The sequence below is a fragment of the Peromyscus leucopus genome, chromosome X (genome assembly GCF_004664715.2).
Source record: "Peromyscus leucopus breed LL Stock chromosome X, UCI_PerLeu_2.1, whole genome shotgun sequence".
NCBI lineage: Eukaryota > Metazoa > Chordata > Mammalia > Rodentia > Cricetidae > Peromyscus > Peromyscus leucopus.
In genome coordinates, this window is record NC_051083.1 from 60966619 (window position 1) to 60989664 (window position 23046).

General features: G+C 51.9%; 1 protein-coding gene across 1 annotated transcript; it reads left to right on the plus strand.

Moving 5' to 3' along the window:
- Positions 1 to 92: 92 nt before the first annotated feature.
- Positions 93 to 22766, plus strand: Nlgn3 (neuroligin 3). Its single transcript, XM_028892094.2, is given in 9 exon segments — positions 93 to 242; positions 2778 to 3061; positions 3064 to 3432; positions 4068 to 4127; positions 8111 to 8170; positions 9831 to 9980; positions 16849 to 17034; positions 19349 to 20138; positions 20834 to 22766. Coding segments are annotated over 8 exon segments (2544 nt in total). The 5' UTR covers positions 93 to 242; positions 2778 to 2976; the 3' UTR covers positions 21678 to 22766.
- The last annotated feature ends 280 nt before the right edge of the window (positions 22767 to 23046 follow it).

Consider the following 23046-nt stretch of genomic DNA (forward strand, 5'->3'; position numbering starts at 1 on the left):
CGTGGAGTGGGGGTATTGGGCCATGCCCCAGGACTTGAGCCATCACTGGCACAAAAGGAGTTAATGCCAGGGACCGCGCCCCCCGTGTCCGGGCACGCGCAGCGCGCCCCCTTGGTGCGCGGGCACAGCAGCCAGGCTGCCGGAGAGCTGATCTCGGGGATTCGGGTGCGGAGCCCTTGGCCTGGAGGCGATATGGGTGGTCCGTGGCCGGGTTCAGTCGTTCGCAGCCGCCTGGGGAACAGGTGAGGCCGCCTGCTCCGGTCTCTCATCCTCTAGCTGCCCATACCTTTCCCCAATCCTGTCCCCTCCCAATCCCGGGTTCCTCCACCTCCCCAGCAGTGGCTCCCATCCTTCTCAACCCCGTTTTCTCCATAGGTACCCCTGACCTCCCAACCCTCCCTCGCTTTGCTTTTCTCCTCTACCTCCTCCCTAAATCCTGCATCCCTAGCATCCTCCCGCCCATGGTCCCTCTATTTCTATGGTCCAGCCTGCATGCTCACCAAAATACCCCTAAGCAGAGCCCCCGGCCCCATTCTAGTATAGCATATTGCCAGTACCCCCTCCCCTGCAGTGCACCCCCCATCCCCCTTCCATCATAGCATCTTATAGCCAGGTTCCCTCCCCCACTCTCTGCAGCCCCCCCACCCAACGGAGGCCTTTATTCTGTCCTCCCCATTCTAGGGCAATTTCATCCTCCAATACCATTCTAGACCCACATAGCCCCCGATTCTGCAGTTCTCAACACTGGTCCATTCCAACACAATGCCCCTTACCCAATACCGCTCCAGCCCCCAAAGTCCCCTTAGATGCCGTTCTCATCCCAGCATTGCAGCCTCCCCTTTCTTCTCCCAAATTGCAAGTTGGACCAGAATGGAGATCTTGGCCTTGGGAACTCCCAGTGGGTCCTAGGGTACAGAGGGCATTTGGGGGTCGGTTGGTTTGTCTAGGTGTTCACCAGAGGGAGGGGCTGCAGCGAACTGACTCAACAGGGGAATTTGGCATTTGGCGAAGGGTTACTGGAGAGGAAGGCCTCTAGAAAGGGTTAATGGAATTTATGAGGTGGGGGCAGCATCGAGGGGGTTAATGGGGGGGGTGCTGGCAGGGAAGCCGTGTGAATGAGCGGTCTGTGCCCCAGAGTTGCCATGGAGACGGTGAATGGGGGGATTGTGTGAACTCAGCTGCGGACTATCCCCCCCCCATATACACACCCACCCACTCCCTCCTGCCCCACCTCCCTCTACCCCTTCCTTCCCCTTCCCCTCCTCCTTTCCTCCTCTCCACCCGGGGTGCATTCTGGGCAGTGTCTGGGATCTCCCCACCCCAATACTTTGCTCCCCATTTCCTCTCAGCCCCCATCTCTTTAGTCACTTTACCCGCCTGCCTGCTTTCCTCCCTCCCTCTCACTCTCTCTCTCTCTCTCTCTCTCTCTCTCTCTCTCTCTCTCTCTCTCTCACACACACACACACACACACACACACACACACACACACACACACATTCTCATTCCCCTCCCTTGGTGGCCGATTGCCGGTCGGTCGTTCCCAATCTCCCTCCCCCACCCCTTCAGCCACTTCTTAAAGGAACATGCCTGCAATCTCGGAAGGCGGGAGAAATGGGGGAAAACTAAATGTGCGCCTGTGTGTGTGTGTGTGTGTGTGTGTGTGTGTGTGTGTGTGTACACGAGTGTGTGTGTGCGCGCGCGCGCGCGTGCGTGCGTGCTCATTGTGTGCATGTGTGTCCATGCGGGACACACATGTCTGTGTGCCTGTGTATATGTGTTGACTGTAACTGTCAGAAGGCCTGTGTGTCTGAGTGTGTTGCTATTTCTGTTTCTGTCCCCACCTATGTGTCACCATTATGCCGCCTGTGTCTGGATATTTACCTATGCGGCTATGTGTGATTTGGTTTCAGTAGGTCTCTGTGTGTGTCTGAATGTGTCACTGTGAGGCTCTGGCTGTGTGAGGCAGTCTGTTTTGGAATGTGGGACTAAATGAGGGGATCTCTGTGGGTTTGGAATGTATGTCTCTACCAGTGAATATTGCAGTGTCTGTGATCCTGGCTTGGTCTCTCACTCCCTCTTTGAGTCTTTGTGAGTTTATTTCATGAGTTCCAAGTGTATGTCCCTACACCCTGTTGTTTATTTTACACTGGACTAGCATCCACAATGCCTAGCGTGCTCAGCAGACCGATTTTTGCCTTTGCTTCTGGCATTTGATGTGAATGAAGAGCCAGGCGGCACAATGACAAAGGTTTAAGCATTTGGCAGCCGTGAAGGCTGGGGGGAAGTGTCAAGGAGGGGCATGGAAGGGTCTTTGGACTTAGAGGGCTGGCTCTTGGGCTCCCTGCGCTGCCTGAGGGTAAAGGGCATCTCTCTGTGGGACCCTCTGCCCGGCTGCTGCTTTTCTTTTCTTATACCTCCGAGTCCCGGAATGAAGTTGGCAGCCATACTGGAAGCCACCTCCAGCTGTCCCTGTCACTACATGCTCTGACTCCAGAAGACCCTGGTGAAGTCCACTGGTGATGGAGTTGGAGCTGGGGGACCGTGAATTTGCAATGGCAACAACGGCCACTCTTCATCCCCTTAGAATTTTTTCCAACCATGGCCAGGCACATAAAATAGTTCTGAAAAGCAATGGGTCGCCCGTGAGTCCCTAGAACCCTGGGTATGTGAAACCTCTCAGTGTGGGAAAATAGGCCAAGCCCACCAGGGGCCCAAAGACGGACTCTCCAGCCCTCACAGACCATCTTAGATGACACACGCTTCCCTCTTTCCACAGGCCTGTCTGGCCCTAAGGGAGCCCTCTTTCGAAGTGGTGGTGCTTGGACGACTCGCTCTCTGCATTGCTGGGCACCTGTAGGTGTCCCTCGAGAGCTCGGTTTTGAGGTTCAAGTCAGTGTGGCCATGAAGGGGCTGCCTATTGGGCTGATGCTGTGACCCCGGAGTCTGCCTCTCCTGCCAGTACCCCTGCCCGGAACATGTGGCTGCAGCTTGGCCCGCCCTCGCTGTCCCTGAGCCCCACGCCCACAGTTGGCCGGAGTCTGTGCCTCACGCTGTGGTTCCTCGGTTGGTGCTGAGGGCCAGTACCCAGGCCCCAGCACCCACAGTCAATACTCACTTTGGGAAGCTAAGGGGTGCCAGAGTACCATTGCCCAGTGAGATCCTGGGTCCTGTGGACCAGTACCTGGGGGTACCCTACGCAGCTCCCCCGATCGGCGAGAAACGCTTCCTGCCCCCGGAACCACCCCCGTCCTGGTCGGGCATCCGGAACGCCACACACTTCCCTCCAGTGTGCCCGCAGAACATCCACACAGCTGTGCCCGAAGTCATGCTGCCGGTCTGGTTCACTGCCAACCTGGATATCGTCGCCACTTACATCCAGGAGCCCAATGAAGACTGTCTCTACTTGAATGTCTATGTGCCCACGGAAGATGGTGAGTGCTGCGGCCAGGCACTGCGCCCTCCTTGCCTCCCGCCTGCCCTGTCGTGTTTGTGGCTTGCATGTGGTTGTGTGCCCTGCAGCATGCGTCTGTCTGTCTGTGAAAATGCTTCTAACCATCACTCCGCTTGGCCTTTTCCCCTCCCTGTTCTTCCCTCTCCCGGCATTGTCCGAGCTCCCATGTGTGAGTGATACTGATGCCAGAAGGGGGCTGGCCAGGCCTGAGAGCTTTGACAGGTCTAGGTCCAGTGCTGGATGGGGGTACCCTGGGGGAGTATGGGTGACTGCTGGCAGCTGCCCGCGGGAGGATGCTGGCTCCACCAGGCCCTCCTGTTGCCATTCCACCTGCTTCGAAAGGTGGTAGGTGTGTGTGGCTGAGGGAGCTGGGCGTGTGTGGGGGGGCGGGGGGCCAGCCTGGTTGGCAATGCTTAGGTGCCTCCTCTTCCACTAGCTGATGCCTCCTCCCGCGGGGGTCACATTAAGGTAAGTGACAGAAACAAGGAGATGGTGGACAGGCTCTCTGCCATGTGCCGCTGCAGAGCAGCTCAGCTCTTGGGGCCTGGGTGGGGGGGATGCATGCCCCTGGGCAGAGGCCTCCTGTTATTTTTTAGTTTTTTATTCATTTTACAGTAAAGCGGATTTCCAAGGAATGCGCCCGAAAGCCCAACAAGAAAATTTGTAGGAAAGGAGGTAGGTAGCGAGCCGGCGGGGAGGGAGAGAGAGAGAGAGGGAGGGCTGCTTGCCCACCTGCCCCTGCCCCTGAGGACCCAGTCTTCCTTCAAGTAGCCCAGGTTGAGAGGGCTGTGAGCAGACTTAAGGTCCCAGGCTTACAGCCCTACCTCCTCCAAGGGCCCTGGCTGCTTTGCAGAGAGGATCCAGTGGCCTAAGGCAGGTTCAGAGCAGAAGCAGAAAGCTCATCACTTCCAATCTCCCCAGCTTCCCTAAGGAGGGTACCAAAGATAGAGCGGGTGGCTCTTTTGGTCACACCTCCAGTAGAAAGCAGGCTTTCGAGGTGGAGCCAGAAGCTCCGCCTTCCCCTGCAGCCGCTGCAGAGACAAGGACCATCCATCTCTCCAGTACTCAGTCCTGGGGTGAAGGTCTATCCTCAACTCTCCCCTCCTGAAGCTTAAGGGATAGTCGGGGACACAGATTTATTTGCTCTTCTGTAGCACGCACTCTGCCCCTGCCTCACCACCTCTGGCCAGAGCATAGCCGAAAGACCCAGGCTCTTCTGTGGCAGAAATTGGAAATCTCTGGAAACTGTAGACTCTAAAGAAAGCCAATTTGAAAGTCGGCCTCCTGCTGAAAGGAATTTGTTTCCCCATGTAGTAATGTTTCCTGTTTGCACACCGCTTTATGTTTTCTGCAAGGGTTCTCATATTTGCCTCGTAAATGCCTCTCCTCAGCTAGGGAAGCAAGCATGGCAGGAAGGAAGCAGTATTCCGATTTTACAGATGAGGAACCGAGCCCAGGGGAGTGACTTGCTGCACAAGGCCCCGTTGCTGGTCTAGAGCAGATCTGGGGCCAAAACCTGGGGCTCTTGACCCTCAGGAAATGTTCTTTCCACTGTAGCCCATGGAGGTAACTGCCACCTGGCCAATCCCACCTCCCTAAAACATAGAGCAGATACGGCTGGGTTGGGCCACTCGGCTCTGGCAACAGCCTAAGGAACAAGGACAGCCATAACTCGACCCTTACAAGCCTTTAGCAAGCTCGGCCTTTGTTTTCCTTTGATGCTCTAGGGCAGGGTTTCTCGGGTGTCATCAGGATTCCTGAGATGGAACGATCCCTACTGAATGAGAATCTCTAAGGACAGCCGCAGAATCAGCACATTCAAAAGCTCGTATGTGGAGGGCTTTTGATGCATGCTAGAGCATGGAGTCAGACTTGCGAACAGTTTTTACCATTTTTTGCCTCTCTTCACATCCAGCCCAGGCCCTCACACGCAGTAGGAAGCCCGCACAGGCTCTCATGCAAATGAAGGATTTCTGTAGTGCCGCCTGAGCAAGAGCACTTGTCTAGGGAGCGCAACCCTTGACTGACGCCTGGCCCCTCTGCCAACTCACATGCCATTCTTTTGATTCTCTTTCATTTTTCTTTGCTTTGCTGTGTTTTATTTTGGTTTTGGAGCCAGGGTCTTGCTATGCAGCTTGGGCTGGCCATGAACTCTTTATATAGTACAGGCTCAGAGGTCAGTCTTTTTTTTTTTCTTCTTCTTCTTCTAAGAACCTCCATTTCCATATGGAAAGGCAGAAAGACCATCCTGACTGTGGCCTTCCATTAACATATTTGTGTATTCAGGGAAAGGGTTTCAAAGCTGCTCTCATGAGTTACTGCTTAGTGGGATGCAGTGGGCTGAGGAAGAGATACATTAGTATAAGCCACTGCTTAGGAAGAACGATCTTTCAGGGCTCTAGTAAGAGGCCAGAGCAGGCCAAGCTCATGCTGAGATTTTGGCCAGATTGCTGACTGGGAGCCATCATGCAGTGTGACTATTTTGCCAACTGTAATTGTGGACGATGGGCAAGGTGCTGTTGGGCTGTGAACGGAGTCTAATCATTGTTCAGAGGAAGCTCGGACACTGGCACTAAAATTCTGCTGGGTTCCTTAAGTCCATAGGCCCGTCTGGGAAGCGGGCTTGGGATAGCATAGGGGAGAGCATTTGTTTAACTGTTCAAATTAGTTCCCCATCCCAGGCCCCATCCTGGGCCTGCTAGCCATTTGAAAAAGTTATGAATCTTGCCTCTTTGGGTGCACAGTCTGTGTGTGTGTGTGTGTGTGTGTGTGTGTGTGTGTGTGTGTGTGTGTGTGTGTGTGTGTAATGTACAGGGCAGCTGGGGTGGCCTATGTGGGATCCTACATGGCACCATGTCTGTGGGTGGTGCCTGGTAAAGCCCATGGCAGCAAGGAATTGTTCATCAAGGACGTGCTGAAGGTGCAGAGGGATCTGAACAGGGGAGGCTGGGACAAGGATGAGGGATGTAGCAAGCCAAGTACCCTCAGAGTGGCATAGAAGGAGCCCCCGGAAGTGAAGGATGTCCTGGGAAGGATCTTCCCCAGCCCTACCTCCGTGGAGGGGAAAGGCACTTATGTTTAGGAATGAGTGATTCTGTTTGGTGGCAGATCCACTGTGTGGCCATGTCTCATTGAGATTCTGAGGGCAAGACTGGGAGGTGTCGAGCTAACATGTTAAGACAGTAGGTGCCACTGAAAGTTCAGGAAGCCAGAGGCTGTTTCTCCTAGAGCTGGGCTTTTGCCCAAGTTGAAAGGCCATCTTGTAGTATGAGAGTAGTTCCTGTCTTGATCAATAACTATAAGGACATTCAGTCGCCAGAGTGCAAACCAACAGAGAAAGAGGGCCATTTGTTTGCTCCAGGTTCAAGGTATCTGTAATCATGGAAGCAAGGGGGTAAGATGTGGGGTGACAGCAGGATTGACTCCATTTTGACACTGACCAGCAACCGGGCAGTAGATCGATCGTGTCTTTTCACAGCCATTCCAAAATGTACTTCTAGTCTCCTCAGAACAGGAAGGAGAGGGGGTGCCAACCTACCCCCCAGGTCCGAAATACCTTCCTTCCTCCTCTGGCCTCTTTTCTCTCCCCTCCTTTCATGCTCCACCTCTTCTCCCATCTACTTCTTCCTTCCCTTTTCCTCTCCCCTGAAAGGTGGCACGATGCAGTGGAAAGACCATAAGGGCTTTGGAGTCAAGCGGACCTGGGTTTGATTCACACTTCTAGCACTTCCTAGCTGTGTGATCTTGAGCAAGTCACTTTACCTCTCTGAACCTCAGTTTCCCCATCAGTGAAAGAGGAATAAAGATGATACCTACCTCATTGGGATGTAAGGATCAAGCAATACAGCAGAAATAGAATGTCTGGCATGTGGTAGATACTCAGTATATGGTAGGAACCATCTCTCTCTCTCTCTCTCTCTCTCTCTCTCTCTCTCTCTCTCTCTCCCTCCCTCCATTCCCTTCTCCTTCCCTCCCCCTCTGGCTCTCTCCAAGAGCAACACTTGCTGCTCTTAAAACTGGTTCCTGTGGGCAGGAGCCCTATTTGCCATTATCAAGAGCAAGGGGGGGCCCAGTGAACAAGGCCAGAGGAAAAATTTCATCTCCCATCTTCTCCTGCGGGAATCAGGGTCAGCTGAGGCCCGGCTCGAATCTGCCCACTGGGACTTGGGAGCTCAGACCTGGGGTCCCTGGTAATCACCTCTGCCTTAAGTATGTTACATAGATATCCGCAGATGCTGGCCTTGTCACCCCTCCCCTTCAGTACCTATCCCTGCCCTCCAGCTCAGCCTGCCTGTGTCTACACATGCAGCAGCCCTTCCATCCAGAATGAAGTCTCCGCAAATGGGGCCTCTGGCTCCGTGCCCCAGCCCACCTGCTGCTACCTCCTTCCTAACTGAATGAACTTGGTTGGGGCCAGGGAGGCGGGCCAGGGAGGTGCAGGGCGGTCAGCACAGCAGAGGCCTGCAACACCATCATCCTGATGAAGGTCTGGGCCTCAGCCCACCCATTCCCTCAGTTCTTGCCATCCCTCCTGCCTGTCCTGGGCCCAGGCCCAGAGCTGGCTTGCTGGGCCACACTGCAGTCATGCTGTTTTTGAATTCTCTCTCTGTTTTGTTCTCTGTTCTGTGCTGTTGTGTCTCCCCGTGTCTGGTCCCCAGGATCCGGCGCTAAGAAACAGGGCGAGGACTTAGCGGATAATGACGGGGATGAAGATGAAGGTATTTGGGGGCTGCAGGGCGCGGCGGCTGGTGCATGGCACAGAGCCCCTCCCCTTCTCAATGGGGAGAAGCCCCGTCTGTCTGTCTGTCCGTCCGTTGGTGTGTTTCCGTTCCTGTACAAAGCCGCTGGGCTGTTCCTTCGTCTTTGGCCTCATTGGCCACTGGGACTTCTGGGGTAATGGACACGGCTGGCAGGAGCAGGGGACTGACCATAAGTAGATCCATAGTGGGGGTGTCTTCCTGGCCCTGGCCCCTGACCCTCTCCCATCTTCTATGATTCATGGGCACCTGCCCATATGTGGCAGCAGAAATGGTGAAGAGCAAGCAGGGCCAGGGAGGGTGGGAATTGGCACAAAGTAAGCTGGATGGTGAGAGGATGCTTGGGATTCACTAAGGAGACCTCTGGGTCTCATGAGGAGCCTAGCTCCTGGGAGAATGGTCCTGTAGGGCACACCAAAGGGCAAGACAGGGACATTCAAGGCTGACACTTCCCGAGCTTTCTCCCCCAAAAGAAAGACCACAGGACCAGAGGTTGCAGTAGGTTGGGAACAGAACCAGAAAAACTGTGACCTAACCTGCCAGACTGAGGCCCAGATACCACAGCCATCAGTAGATGAACTAAGATTAAGATTCTCGGGTGGTGATGGGACCAGCCTTCCTCCTTGGGATAACGAGATTGTTTGTGCTGCAGCAGAGCGTTTTCCCTTCACCCATGCTCTGGGCCCGCCCCTTTGGAGGCCCTGGAGGGGCCAGGCAGTTCAGGGGACCCACTGGTGACCGGCAGGGCTGTGCCGGGGTGGCAGAGAGTGGGCCAGCTCACAGACTGACAGGTGACAGGCCAGTCAAGGTCGGGCCTGGAGCCTTCTCTTGACTGCTCCACCCCAACACCATGCTGACTGGGCTTGGAAGCACCCCTCGATGGGTCCTCCGGCACTGGCCTGGGTGGAGACTTCTCCTACATCTTAACTCTGGCTGGGGAGGCCTTCTCGTGCCAAGTTCTGCTCCAGCCCAGTGTTTCCAGCTAAGTTTGCCCAGGAAGAATGGGGGATATGGGCATGTGGTTAAGAAACCCTGTCTATAAGGTTCCCCCACCCCATCTCTGCCATTCACTACGCCCCCTTTCCCCACCTTCCTGTTCTCTCCCTGTGCCACCCCCTTCCCCCACCCTTCTTGTCTCTGTCTGCACTGGGGGGGATCCAGCTGCTGCCAATGGCCGTTTTTCCATGTAACTGGTCTAGTCCTGGGGGTTTTCAGGGCTCCCCAGCTCCTGCTTTCTAAAGCCATGTCAGGTCCCAGGACTCCTGGGTGTGCAGGGCAGGAACTCACCTGATGCTGCTAAGGAACCACCAAGCCCTTTATTCCTTGTTATCCCAGAAGCCAGCCGTGGCCACCCAGGCCCAGATGAATTATGCCCACATGGTCATCTTCAGTTGGGAGGTGCTTGAAACCCAAATCTTTACAAACATTATGCAAGTTCAGCTCTCTCTGGCCAATACTTCAACTCTGGGCCTAGCAGCCCCACGAGTCCTGCCCTCAGGGATGGCGGTAGTGTCCTGGCACCTGGAATAGCTTTGCTGCCCGCACCCCCCCCCCAGGGCTGGCGGGGGTAGGGGAGCAAGGGCATCCTACCTAGCCTGTGTCTCACCCCTTCTCCTTACAGACATCCGGGACAGTGGCGCTAAGCCTGTCATGGTCTACATCCACGGAGGTTCCTACATGGAAGGGACAGGCAACATGATTGACGGCAGCGTTCTTGCAAGTTATGGCAACGTCATCGTCATCACCCTCAACTACCGGGTCGGGGTGCTAGGTATGGTTCTCTGCCAGGTGCCTAGAAGGAAAGCTGCCTTTGAAGGGAGGGGGAAAGACTCCTAGGGAAGTTAACTCACGCAGTCTTGGAGCTCTAGCTGGTGTTAATGACCCAAGTCATGATGTTCCGTCACCCTTACCCAAATACCAGGGGGTTCCTCTCATCTCATCCCCAGCTTCTTTTTCAGAATAATTAGATGCCAGTGGAGATACAGTTCACACTTTATACATTTTTTTAAAGGAGGGGTTAGACTGGGTAGCTTAGGCTGGTCTTGAGCTCCTGGTCTTCCTGCTTCCACCTCTCAAGTGCTGAGATTATGGGCATGGGTCATCACGTATGGCTCAAACTTCACACCAAGCCTCAAGCCAGGCCTCTGTTACCAGACCCCTGCTTGGCTGGATTTTGTAGGCCCTGTTAATTTTCTAGAGTCTTATCTTCATCGATACCCACCCAGCCCCACAGTCCTAAGTACCTATGCATACACAGATATTCCTTCTAATCTACCCTTAACCACACACCCTTATACACTCACACATCACGTCCATCCACCCACTCCCACACATACAAATACTTCTCACTCCCCGAGGCGCATGTGCACACAGCTCCAATCCACTCCTACACACACCCTCACAGAGCGAGACTCATACAGTCTCGCTCACACACATATCCACATACCCACACACTATATGCTCTACATCCACACCCCACACAGATTTTTCTCACCTTCCATATATATACACACATTCTTATACTGTGCTCCACATCTCTTATCCACAGATACACCATGCATACCATACACACACCCAGAGTCACAATTTTTGCTGCCCCTATATTGACACCTTACACAAACACCTAGACTCTGTACATCCACACCCAAATTCCACATACCTTATATATACATAAATATGCTTTCCACTACCCCTACACATCTACACACACACGCATACATGCACACTTTCGTGTCCTCCTACATGTCCTACTTGTGCATTCGCTTCACACATGATGTACTTCACATATGCATACATTTATCTCTCTCCTGCTGTACATAACACAAACCAATATTCTTTCTCCTTGCATGCATTTAACTTCCTATATGTCCACAACACCCTACCCCACAAATTTACAACTACACACACACACACACACACACACACACACACACACACACACACACAGCCTCTGCTTCCACACTGGTAACCATTCCATTCACTGGACATCTATCCCTTCACACATGCACACCAAATAGACCCCCTCCATATACCTAGATGGATACACATGTACCCAGTTTTCCCACATATACTCTGCCAATATATACCCAATACATACGCATGTGCTCATCCCCTTCTCTTTCAAATACACATACATACATACATACATACATCCTTGTACCTAGAGCTGCATCTACACACACACACACACACACACACACACACACACACACACACACCTATATCTGCCTGAGCCACATTCATGTTTCCTCATGTATACACATGTACACGCTCATCCCTTCACTCTTACCCATGATGTGCACCTATTCATACTTATACACATGTATTTCCCAAAGTGTCCCCCATGTACCACCACGTATCCTACCCATCATATACTCTGGCTGTTTGGGTGATTTCGGCTGTTTGTGGATCTTATACCTTCTTTCATGACTGCCAACACCCATCTGTGGCCAAGGTCTTGAGGTGAACAATACCCCAGGGAAGATGACAGAGGACATAGGACCTTGCTTCCTTTTAGATGCTCATCCAGGTTCCTCATTCTGGTAGTGGCATGAAGAAGCCACCTTCTTCCCTGGAGGATTATGTCCTCAGGGTTTCTGTGGGGGTCTGTGGACCCAGATGTTGAATCAGTAGTGCATCTGGTTGCTAAACAGGAGCTACATTGTTTGCCAGTCCCAGCCCCAGCAGCCCTGGTGCCACATTTTGCTTCTGGGCAGGGTTATATGCACAGAATGGCAGTCTCCTCTTGACTTACCCACAGTTCTGTATGGGATATACACCTATTTGGGGCCAATCTGGAGAAATGAGGCTAGGTGTGGTGATGCATGCCTTTAATTCCAGCACTTGGAAGGCAGAGGTAGGTGGGTCTCTGTGAGTTCAAAGTCAGCCTGGTCTACAGAGCGAGTTCTAGTGTAGCCAGGGCTACATAGTGAGACTCTGTCTCAAAAACAAGACAAAACAAAAACAAAAATACCAAACCTCTGGAAAAATGAACGCCTGAAAAAATGTTTTAGACTGTGTCTCCTTCAGTGGCTCCCTGGGACCCTAGTTATGGAACATGTAGGGCACCTCCCTGGTCTCCTCATGGTCTGACAGGCTTTAGACTTCGTGGTTCTTCCCTGTTCCCCTGTCTTCCTGTACTGCCGGAATGTGCAGAGAATACTAAGACTACGAGCTGATACTATATTATCAGAGCAGCAAGGAATGGAAGAAAGAAAGCCTGGGGAAGAAAGCAAGCCAGGTGAAAGCAAGGAAAAGACTGCAATGGCTGATGAGGGAACAGAGGCTGGGGACCACTGGGACATGAGGCAGAGAGGAAATACTTTCTTCAGCAGGATTCAAGGGCTCCACGCTATCAGTCAGGAGCTGTGGGCTGCATGGAAGGGAGCTGGTTGGGAGCACTCTGTGTGGTTACCCCTCATCTCTTCCGTCACTGTTTTCGGCTTCTCTATGAGAAATTCGTAATCTTTTGCGGAGGCCTTGCACTCTTCTGAGATTATGATGACCGCTATGGATTCTTCATCAAAACAATACAGACACACACATAATTTTTTTGTTTTTAAAGACTAGTCTTGACACGTGGTGATGGCACACACCTTTAAGAGGCAGGCAGATATCTGTGAGTTTAAAGCCATCCTGGTCTATAGAGTTCCAGGACAGCCAAGGCTACACAGAGAAACCCTGTCTGAAATACAAAAAAAAAACAACAACCAACCAACCAAAAGACTCTCAACATGTAGCCCAGGCAGCCTTCAACTTGAGACCCTCCTGTCTATGCATCCAAGTACTGGGATTATAGGCCTACATCACCACACCCAGCACACAAACAGTTAAAAGGAGAACTTCACAACTCCCCCCTGAAGCTCAGCCATGAAACTCAGGCTAAGATCATTGACTTGACAGCCTCGTCTCATTTGGATAATCAGAAAAGTGTATCTTTGAGCTTAAGCAATTAATGATACAAATACCATTACTCTACACTTAGAAAGAGTCATAAGCTTAGATTTGGTCAGGAGTTCCTGATCCCTCCCTACATACTCTGCAGTGCCTATTCTGGAGCACACATATAATCAATAAGCCACTGATTGCCTTCTGGGTACATACAAGATGTTTTTGTCTCTTGGCACTAGATGTAGAACATGAGTTTGTTCCTGACGCTTGGGGAGTTTGCTGTGTAGCTCAGGCTCTGCTGTTTTGATTTTCAAAGTATATTTTTAAAAAAACAACCATGCCGGGCGGTGGTGGCGCACGCCTTTAATCCCAGCACTTGGGAGGCAGAGGCAGGCGGATCTCTGTGAGTTCGAGGCCAGCCTGGGCTACCAAGCGAGTTCCAGGAAAGGCACAAAGCTACACAGAGAAACCCTGTCTCGAAAAAACAAACAACAACAAACAAAAAAACAACCAGGTGGCCAGTTTAGGACTCCAGTTATATACATCCACGTGCCTTCTCCCCACCAGCATCTCCTGGGCACTGAGTGCAGCCAGCCCATGTAAGAAGCTTCTCGAAGAATCTGAGAATGTGGGCAAGTTAATTCATAAAGATCTCCCCCAACCCCTGACCCGCCAAGCCAGAGGGGGAGCTAATATTTGAGACACTCCCGCTGGGCTTGGAGCCAACAAAGCTAAAAGGGGTCCAGCAGGATAGAGGCTGTGGATATACCTAGAGGTAGTGGGTAGACTGAGAACGCAATGGCTTGCCAAGTTTAGTCTGGGTTTCAGAATGAAGTTAATTCCACATCATTGCTCAGGTATCTTCCAGGCAAGCTGAAAACATGGTGAGTGACAATCCTGAAGTGACACAAATACCTAGTTTTGATGCAATCTGCCAGATTCCTCCATCTTCTGTTGACAAGCAGCTTATGTATACCGCAGTATAAGCTTGGGTTCAAGGAGGCTGACTCACATTTATTTTGACAACATGTGGAGTCGGGTAGTTGAGTCTTTATTCTCACATAGTTTCTGTGAATGGCCACGTTCCTAGGAAGCTATCAATGAGTGGCTTCTCTCCTAGGCTGCAAGGCTTTGTGTACTCCTGGTCAGTCATGCTTAACCCATCACCTTCGGAGCCCGTTGGCTGTAGTACTTGAAGAAGAGCTCTCTGTATAGTGAGGATCAATGGCATGGCCCCAGCCACATACTTCACTGTTCCTTATCTGGAAGCTCCTGAGGTTTGAGGGAGCAGAGGGATGGCCAAACCCTCTCTCTACTCAGGCTTTTCAGGCAGCTCTCTCTCTCTCTCTCTCTCTCTCTCTCTCTCTCTCTCTCTCTCCTCTCTCTCTCTCTGTCTCCCCCATACCCCCTTTCTCCCTAGGGCCTGGCCCTGTAGTCCAGGCTGACCTTGAACTCACTCCATGTAGCCTTGAACTCAAACATTCTCCTGCCTCTGCCTTCTGAGTGCCATGGAAGTGTGTGCCAACCCCCAACCATGTCCAATGAACTAGGACAGACAACTTGAACATATCTCACTGAACGATGCCTTGACAAAGATTGAAGGCACATCAGCTATTGTTTAAGTGAGAGGAAGGGAAGAAAGAATAAAGGGGAGGGGGAGGAGAGAAGGCAGACACATGGGAGAGTTTGCTAGAGATCTCAAGGCTTGGGCAGCTGAGTTGGCTGTTGGCTGGCATAGGTTGTTGTTGTTGTTTTTGCCCCCAGCCCAGCCCAGTATAGGTATTTTTTAAAATTTATTTATTAAATTTAATTTTACATATCAGCCACAGATTCCATTGTTCTCTCCCCCCCCTCCCGCCCCATAAATGTGTTTGTTTTTTTTTTTTTTTTAAGACAGGGTTTCTCTGTGTAGTTTTGGTGCCTGTCCTGGATCTCGCTCTGTAGACCAGGCTGCCTCGAACTCACAGAGATCCACCTGCCTCTGCTTCCCGAGTGCTGGGATTAAAGGCGTGCGCCACCACCGCCCAGCTCCAGTATAGGTTTTAAGAGTCACAGGAGTCACATGCATTTCTGAATGAGACCTCCCCCCTACAGAAACACTGCATCCCCCCCCACACACACATCTGAAGGAATAGAGTTCTTCCACTCATGGTTCTCAAGCTTACTCTAATGCCCTCTCGTTTTCTCATGTGGAACCTGGGGTTATGGAAGACACGCACCAAGGTTCTGGGGGGAATAAGTAACTACTTACATACTTAATTTTACCAAAGGAAATTAATAATACCCTTGAAGATGGTAAGATGACTTCTTTTGCAGAAGCTAGGTACAGAAAGACCTGAGAAAAATAGTGATGTGGTTTCTGCCTGCTTGGCTCTATTTGAATTAAGCTTCTGCCTGCAGACTGCCAGGACTGCCAGCCAGCTCTCTGTGAGCTGTGGGTTCCTCCAACATGGCCCTGAACCAAGCTGATTCCAGGTGCTGTGAACAGGCTTTTAACTGTGGAGTCAAAGAAGACTGATCCAAGTGTAGGTTTCCAGGGTGTAGGAGCATAGCAATTACACCCACCTGGAAAGGACCCTTCCAGAAGTGTAGGGCAGGAGAAGATAGATGGAGCCTTCCAAGGAACCCAGGGACCAAGAAGGAGATAGAGGGACGAGACAGCAGGATCAGTCTAAAATGGAATGGGGTGATATAGGACATCTCTGTGGGATAGCCAGCAGGTGGGCGGGAAGGTAGTCTCCATGGTAACAAGTCTCCACAGCAGCAAATCCCAGCAGGTGGGTGGGAAGGTAGTCTCCATGGTGACATGTAGTCTCCTCAGCAGCAAATCCCAGTGGGTGGGCGGGAAGACCTGTTTCTGTGGTAACGCAGCGCACTGACTTCCTCATTTCTCCACCAGATGAAAAAGATGATCTGACCCAGTGGCTTCTCAACTTTAGCAGGCGTCAGCATCACCTGGAGAGCTTGTTAACAACACAGATCGCTGGGCTGCATCCCCTAGAGTTTTTGATTGCCTAGGTGTTGGAGGAAGGGAAATGAGAGCAGCCCTGAGAGTGAGGAGAATGGGCCATAGCAAAGCCCTGGAAAGAACTGGAGGTGGACAGATTCGCACAGGAAGGGCAAGGCGAGCTTAGGGACTGCTGCCTGTGTGCTCTTCACTTCAGAGAGAGAACGAAGGGAGGAATGTAACTGTAGATCTACCATGTGCTTGGCTTATGCTCATTTTATCCTCGTTACAACCCTTTGAGGTATTTTTATCCCCATTTTACAGAAGAGGAAACTACAGCCCAGAGATTTTAAATAACTTGCCGAAGGCCACATGTCGAAGATGCTGGATTTAACCAAGGGCTGTTTGGCTCCAGGGTCCTTGCTTTCTCCACTGTATCTTGCCTGACGTTAGGGTCACATCCCCAGATACTACATTAGGGCAGAGAATGCTGAGTTCTGGCCATTTGCAAGCCCTGCAGTTGAACTCTTCTGCCTAGAGGAACCAACCACCTCAAATGTTCTGCCCCCTCCATCCAAACAGGATCCTGGGCAGGCAGCAGGGGGTCTACCCTGCCTATAGTGGTGATGCTGGGCCTTGCAAAAAGAAGCACTGGTTTATGTTAGCATTAGTGAGGTGGGAAGTACTACATGGCTGCATGCTTATCCTTCGTGTGGTATCTTTCCAAATCCATTTCTGCCATCCTAACCCAAATCCTGCATCCCTTCCCCTTCATTATCCTCATGCCTTTTGTTAAATCTAGGTTTCCTGAGCACTGGGGATCAGGCTGCTAAGGGCAACTATGGGCTCCTTGACCAAATCCAGGCCCTCCGCTGGGTGAGTGAGAATATTGCCTTCTTTGGAGGAGATCCCCGTCGAATCACTGTCTTTGGCTCGGGCATCGGTGCATCCTGTGTTAGCCTCCTCACACTGTCTCATCATTCTGAGGGTGAGTAGCTCTTGAGGACCAATATAGAACAGTTTAATGCTGGTACACCTTGAGCTCCAGAATGCCTGGCTCCATATCCCAGATGTGCCCAGGGGAGTCAGCCCACCCTCTCCCACCAGTCCTGTGTCCCTGGGGGATGAGGGGGTGGAAAGGAAATCATTCTGTGCAGGAAGAACTACTTCTCCTCATGCGAGAAAGAATCCCCATTCACACCCTGAGAACGATGCTCGTCTCACATAGGAGTCTTATTTGGGAGAGTGGGAATAGAATGCCTCTCTCTCTAAAGGGACAATAATTCCTTGTAGGTGAGGAAATCTTTCAGTATGAAGGGCCTGTTACTTCAGAGTCAAAATCTGAGGTGAAAATTGGTTTCTAGGTGTAAGAAACACTCATTGTCTATCTTTCTTGGGGAAAAAAAGTCTGTACAGGAGAAGTGGTCTAGCGTGAGAGATGGGTCCAAAGTGAGACTCTCTGGCCTGGGACATGGGCTGCTCTGAGGGAGGCAGACTGTTGTTGGACCACAGACTCCCTCCTGGGCTATCCCCCTCGCTGAAAGAACACTCATTTCCCTCCTGTTTCTGGTGTGGGTCCCTCTGCCAGTGAGTTTCTGAAGGGCTTGCAGAGACCCTATTTTACTAGTCAGGGGAATGTTCTCTTTCTGTCTAGACTATAGAACATTATACTTCTGAAAGGCAAAGCTGAGCTTCTTATGGAGAAAAATTGTCCTTGAAATAAGTGCCCTTCTCTAAAGTGAGGGAGAAATGTGAGCGAGAAGACATTTTTATAGTTGAGATTGACCTCATGGGGGGGGTGCTCTTACAAGAAGCCTCGGCATCTTTTGAAGAAGGCTTGTCTCTGAACACGAGGCGGCATCTTCACTGCCTCAGAAGCTCTGTCCCTGTGCCCCTCCAGAAACAGCACTGGAGGAAGACTAAAATGTGCCGCTTGCATCTGCAAAGAGAGGGAACAGGAAGCTAGGCATGGTGGTGCACACCTGCAAGCCCAGGGCCTAGGAGGCTGAGGCAGGAGGACTGCCATGAGTTTGAGGCCAGCCAGGCCTTCCAGCAAGACTTTGTCTTAGAAAAAGAAGGCGCGCGCGCGCGCGCACACACACACACCACACACACACACACACACACACACACACCACAGGGAGGGAGAGAGTATGAATGGGCGAATGAATGAAGGGAAGGAGGCCTGAGTTCCATCCCCAGCACCACCAGAAAGAATATCTGTTTCTAGGTGACAGTAGAGAGAACAAGACTCCTCTTTTTCCCTCTAGAGGAGGGTGAGATGAGTGGCTGTAAGGGCGCCTGTGTCTGAAGAGAGGCCTGGCACCTCTTCTGACTGGGACTCTTTCCTGGAATGACACTGTGCTGTGTATCTTAAGGGGGACTATGACTCTAGAGAGCTGGCTTCTTTAAAGATTTGCTCTCCCCGGGTTAGAGGGTACGGCTCAGTGACAAAGCATTTGCTTACCCTGTGGGATGCTCTGGGTTCCATTCCCAGCACTAATAAATGTATCATGGAGAGTATCTGGGAAAACGGCTCTCTCTTCAGCAGTAAGCCATACTTCTCTCCCTCTCTCGGCTCACGCAAAAGCATCCTTCCATTGGCCCTGTGCACCTGAGAACCAAATTCTCCCTTGGGAGCATTGGAGTCAGAGAAAGATAGTTCTTTCTTCTGAGAGCTGCAAGAATCGTCTTCTTTTTGAATTGGGGGGATGGGGTCCCTCTAGCTATGGGGAATCTGGATGTGATATGTCCGTAGCTCCAGCAAAAGAGGATCTGTGCAGGGTCCACACTGCCAGGGCACGTGCCAGGAGACTCTCAGACCCCAGGGCCTTTGCTCTCGGGATTCCTCCCTAAACTCCCAGAATGTGGGGCTCTCTCCTGCCTGCATTTCTCATCTCTCATGAAAAAGACCCCTTTGTGGTGTAAGCGCCAGCTCTCTGGTGGTGCGTTGGCACAGAACTGGGCCCAGCTGGGCAGGAAGCAAGAGGAAAGACAACGAGTGATAAAGAGAGGAAGGAGCAGAAGGAGGCTCATTTCTGGGACCCAAAGGGTTAATTCTCGCTGACATTTCCCTTAACCCTCAAGTTACCAGTGGGGTGGGGGCTCCACGGGGCTCAGCGATCAAAGGAGGAGCTCAACAGGCCCACTCTGGTCCTGCCCTGCCGTCTCCTGCTAAATGATGAGCTCCTCATTCCTAGCCAATCCACAGCACAGGGGGACCTCAGTGACAAAGGATAAAGGGTGCTTTTTGATCATATGCGACATGACAACTCTGACCCAGTGCCACCTATATTCTGTAGGGCTTTTCCAGAGGGCCATCATCCAAAGCGGCTCTGCTCTATCTAGCTGGGCTGTGAACTACCAACCAGTGAAGTACACCAGTTTGCTGGCAGACAAAGTGGGCTGTAACGTGCTGGACACCGTGGATATGGTGGATTGTCTTCGACAAAAGAGCGCCAAGGAGCTGGTAGAACAGGACATTCAGCCAGCCCGCTACCATGTGGCCTTTGGCCCTGTGATCGATGGTGATGTCATTCCTGATGACCCTGAGATCCTTATGGAACAGGGAGAGTTCCTCAATTATGATATCATGCTAGGTGTCAACCAGGGTGAGGGTCTCAAGTTTGTAGAAGGGGTGGTGGACCCTGAGGATGGGGTCTCTGGCACTGACTTTGACTACTCTGTCTCCAATTTTGTGGACAATCTGTATGGCTATCCTGAGGGCAAAGACACCTTGCGGGAGACCATCAAGTTTATGTACACAGACTGGGCAGATCGTGACAACCCCGAGACCCGCCGTAAGACACTGGTGGCGCTCTTCACTGATCACCAGTGGGTGGAACCTTCCGTGGTGACAGCTGACCTGCACGCCCGGTACGGCTCGCCTACCTACTTCTACGCCTTCTATCACCACTGCCAGAGCCTCATGAAGCCCGCCTGGTCAGATGCAGCGCACGGGGATGAAGTGCCCTATGTCTTCGGTGTCCCTATGGTAGGTCCCACTGACCTTTTCCCCTGCAACTTCTCCAAGAACGACGTGATGCTCAGCGCGGTTGTGATGACCTATTGGACCAACTTTGCCAAGACCGGGTAAGGAGAAAATAATGGCATGTCTTCTTCTTTGGGACCCCGGCATGCCTCCCCTTTGCTCCTCCTACCTAACCTCTTCCATTATCTCCCTTCCTGTGCAGTTCCCCAAATCTTGCTTGTTAACCCCTTTATTCCCCTTCTTGGCATGGTGCTGTGGTATTTTCCTTCAATTTTGTTGTTGTTGTTGTTGAAGTGGATAGTAGAACTCTTGCTTAACACATCCCAGGCTCCGGTACCCAGCACCACTAGACAGTAATTGTGTTGAGGCTCAGAACTCTGTTAGCATCAGGACTGAGCAGGAAGGCATTGCTGGTAGAATTGTGGGGTTCAAGGTTAGCTGGTCAAAGGCAATATGAAAGGGGAAGAGCGCGCATTTGGAGAGAGTCTCCCCAGGGCCCTTGATACAACTGGACAGCTGAAAGGACTGATAGATACTCAATCGCATGTGGGAAGACAAAGCATTAGTATAGCCTGATGGCAGCAGATGAGCTCAGGGAAGAATGGGATGTTTTCATGCTGCCTGCCATGGGAACTAGTTCAGGCCCTGAGGAAGAAAGGGGTGGGGGAGGTGACAGGACCCTGAAAAACATGGAAGCGGTGGGAAATTTTAGACTAGTGGGAGTGAGAGGAAGGAGGCTGGGCTTTTTCTTTCTCTAGGTAGCATGGTGACCCCAGGTTTCAATGTGGTATTTCAGGGATCCCAACAAGCCGGTACCCCAGGATACCAAGTTCATTCACACCAAGGCCAACCGCTTTGAGGAAGTGGCCTGGTCCAAATACAATCCCCGGGACCAGCTCTACCTTCACATCGGGCTGAAACCAAGGGTTCGTGATCATTACCGAGCCACCAAGGTAGCCTTTTGGAAACACCTGGTGCCCCACCTGTACAACCTGCATGACATGTTCCACTATACATCCACGACCACCAAAGTGCCGCCCCCGGACACCACCCACAGCTCTCACATCACTCGCAGGCCCAATGGCAAGACCTGGAGCACCAAGCGGCCAGCCATCTCACCCGCCTACAGCAATGAGAATGCCCCCGGGTCCTGGAATGGGGACCAGGATGCAGGGCCACTCCTGGTCGAGAACCCGCGAGACTACTCCACTGAACTAAGTGTCACCATTGCTGTGGGGGCCTCCCTCCTGTTTCTCAATGTGCTGGCCTTTGCTGCCCTTTATTACCGTAAGGACAAACGGCGCCAGGAGCCCCTGAGGCAGCCTAGTCCCCAGAGGGGAACGGGTGCCCCTGAATTGGGAACTGCTCCAGAAGAGGAGCTGGCAGCATTACAGTTGGGTCCCACTCACCACGAATGCGAGGCTGGCCCACCCCATGACACATTGCGCCTCACAGCATTGCCCGACTACACCTTGACCCTGCGGCGCTCCCCTGATGACATCCCACTCATGACCCCCAACACCATCACTATGATTCCCAACTCCCTGGTTGGGCTGCAGACCTTGCACCCCTATAACACCTTTGCCGCAGGGTTCAACAGTACTGGGCTGCCGCACTCACACTCCACTACCCGCGTATAGCTCTAACCCGGAGCACAACCCATCTCCCAGCTTTCTCCCCCCCCCCAGACCCACAAACACACATGCACACACATACACATATATGTACACGCACGCACCCACACCCTACAGCAGACCCATCTGCACAAACACAGACAGATGTGGACATGCACCCGCATGTACAAAAACACAAATCCAGAAGTAAACCTGAACAGGCCCTTCAAATGGGGACACATATGAGCCCTTGGTACCAAGGGCCTCCGGAACAGCAGCTGGAGCCAGCTCCCTGAACCTGACCAGACACTCCTGGGGCCCTGGAAGCCACAGCTGGACACCCCCTTGGTGCTTGCCTTCTGGGAACTGCACCTTCTACCAACTGCAGACTCGGGAGCTTTAAAGAGCAGGAGAGCTCTTCCTCCCCCAGACTTGGTCTTTTTTCTCTGGCTCTTGTTTTTGTTGATTTTTTTTTAATGGAACCAATGTTTTTCCAGCCCATTGAATGCTAAGCAGCTCTGGAAGGGGGGGGGGGGCTCTAAGATCAGGATTCTCTGGTTCTGGGACTCCCAGTGTTCATACAACCAGACCAAGGAAAAGGACCCTCCAAGACAGTGACAGATGGGAACAAGACTATGGGGAGGAAGAGGCTAGCGATGGATGGGGTTGGCGGGCCATCAAGGACAGAGCACCGACTGGCTCTGTGTCCCCATAGAGAACTGCAGCATCACCCTGGCTAGACCAGGGGAGCCTAGGTTTGGTAAACTAAGTACTGTGGAGGCCAGAACCTTATTGGGCCTCTGGGTATATATAATCTGGGTTCTGCCTCTGCCCTTGGGGAAATGATATCAGAAATTTGCCCCATTTTATTTACAGTCTCTTTGTGTCTGTCATTTCTCTTTCAAAACAGTGGTGTTTTGGGTTTTTGTTTTGTTTTGTTTTGTTTTTTGTTTTTGGTTGTTGTTGGCTTTTCCTTTTCTTTTCTTTCTTTCTTCTATTTTTTTTTTAAGCAAAGTTCTTAAAACACTAACGGAAACCCATGGAGTTTGTCCTTTGTAAAAATTTTAAACACAGTGTCTTGATATAAAAATAAAAAAATCCAGTTAGCACTCCCAACCTGCCTCCGTGCACAGGCCTGCCCCAACAGCCCCAGGAGCCTGGCGCCTGCTCAGGCTGGAAGCACAATTCTCCAGCAGCCTGGGGCCTCCTGCCTTGTAGCTCCCACAAGTCTGGGCTGTGCTCTGCTTGCCCCGGGCCCCCCTGCATAAAGCCTCTCTGATCCTAATCATGTTGCTGTACCCTCCTCCTGCTCCAGTGCTCTGAGTTCCTACAGCTGAAACCTGTCATCGCCTCGGGCCTCGTAATGAAACAGCAAAAATAAGCCTGCCTTCCTCCT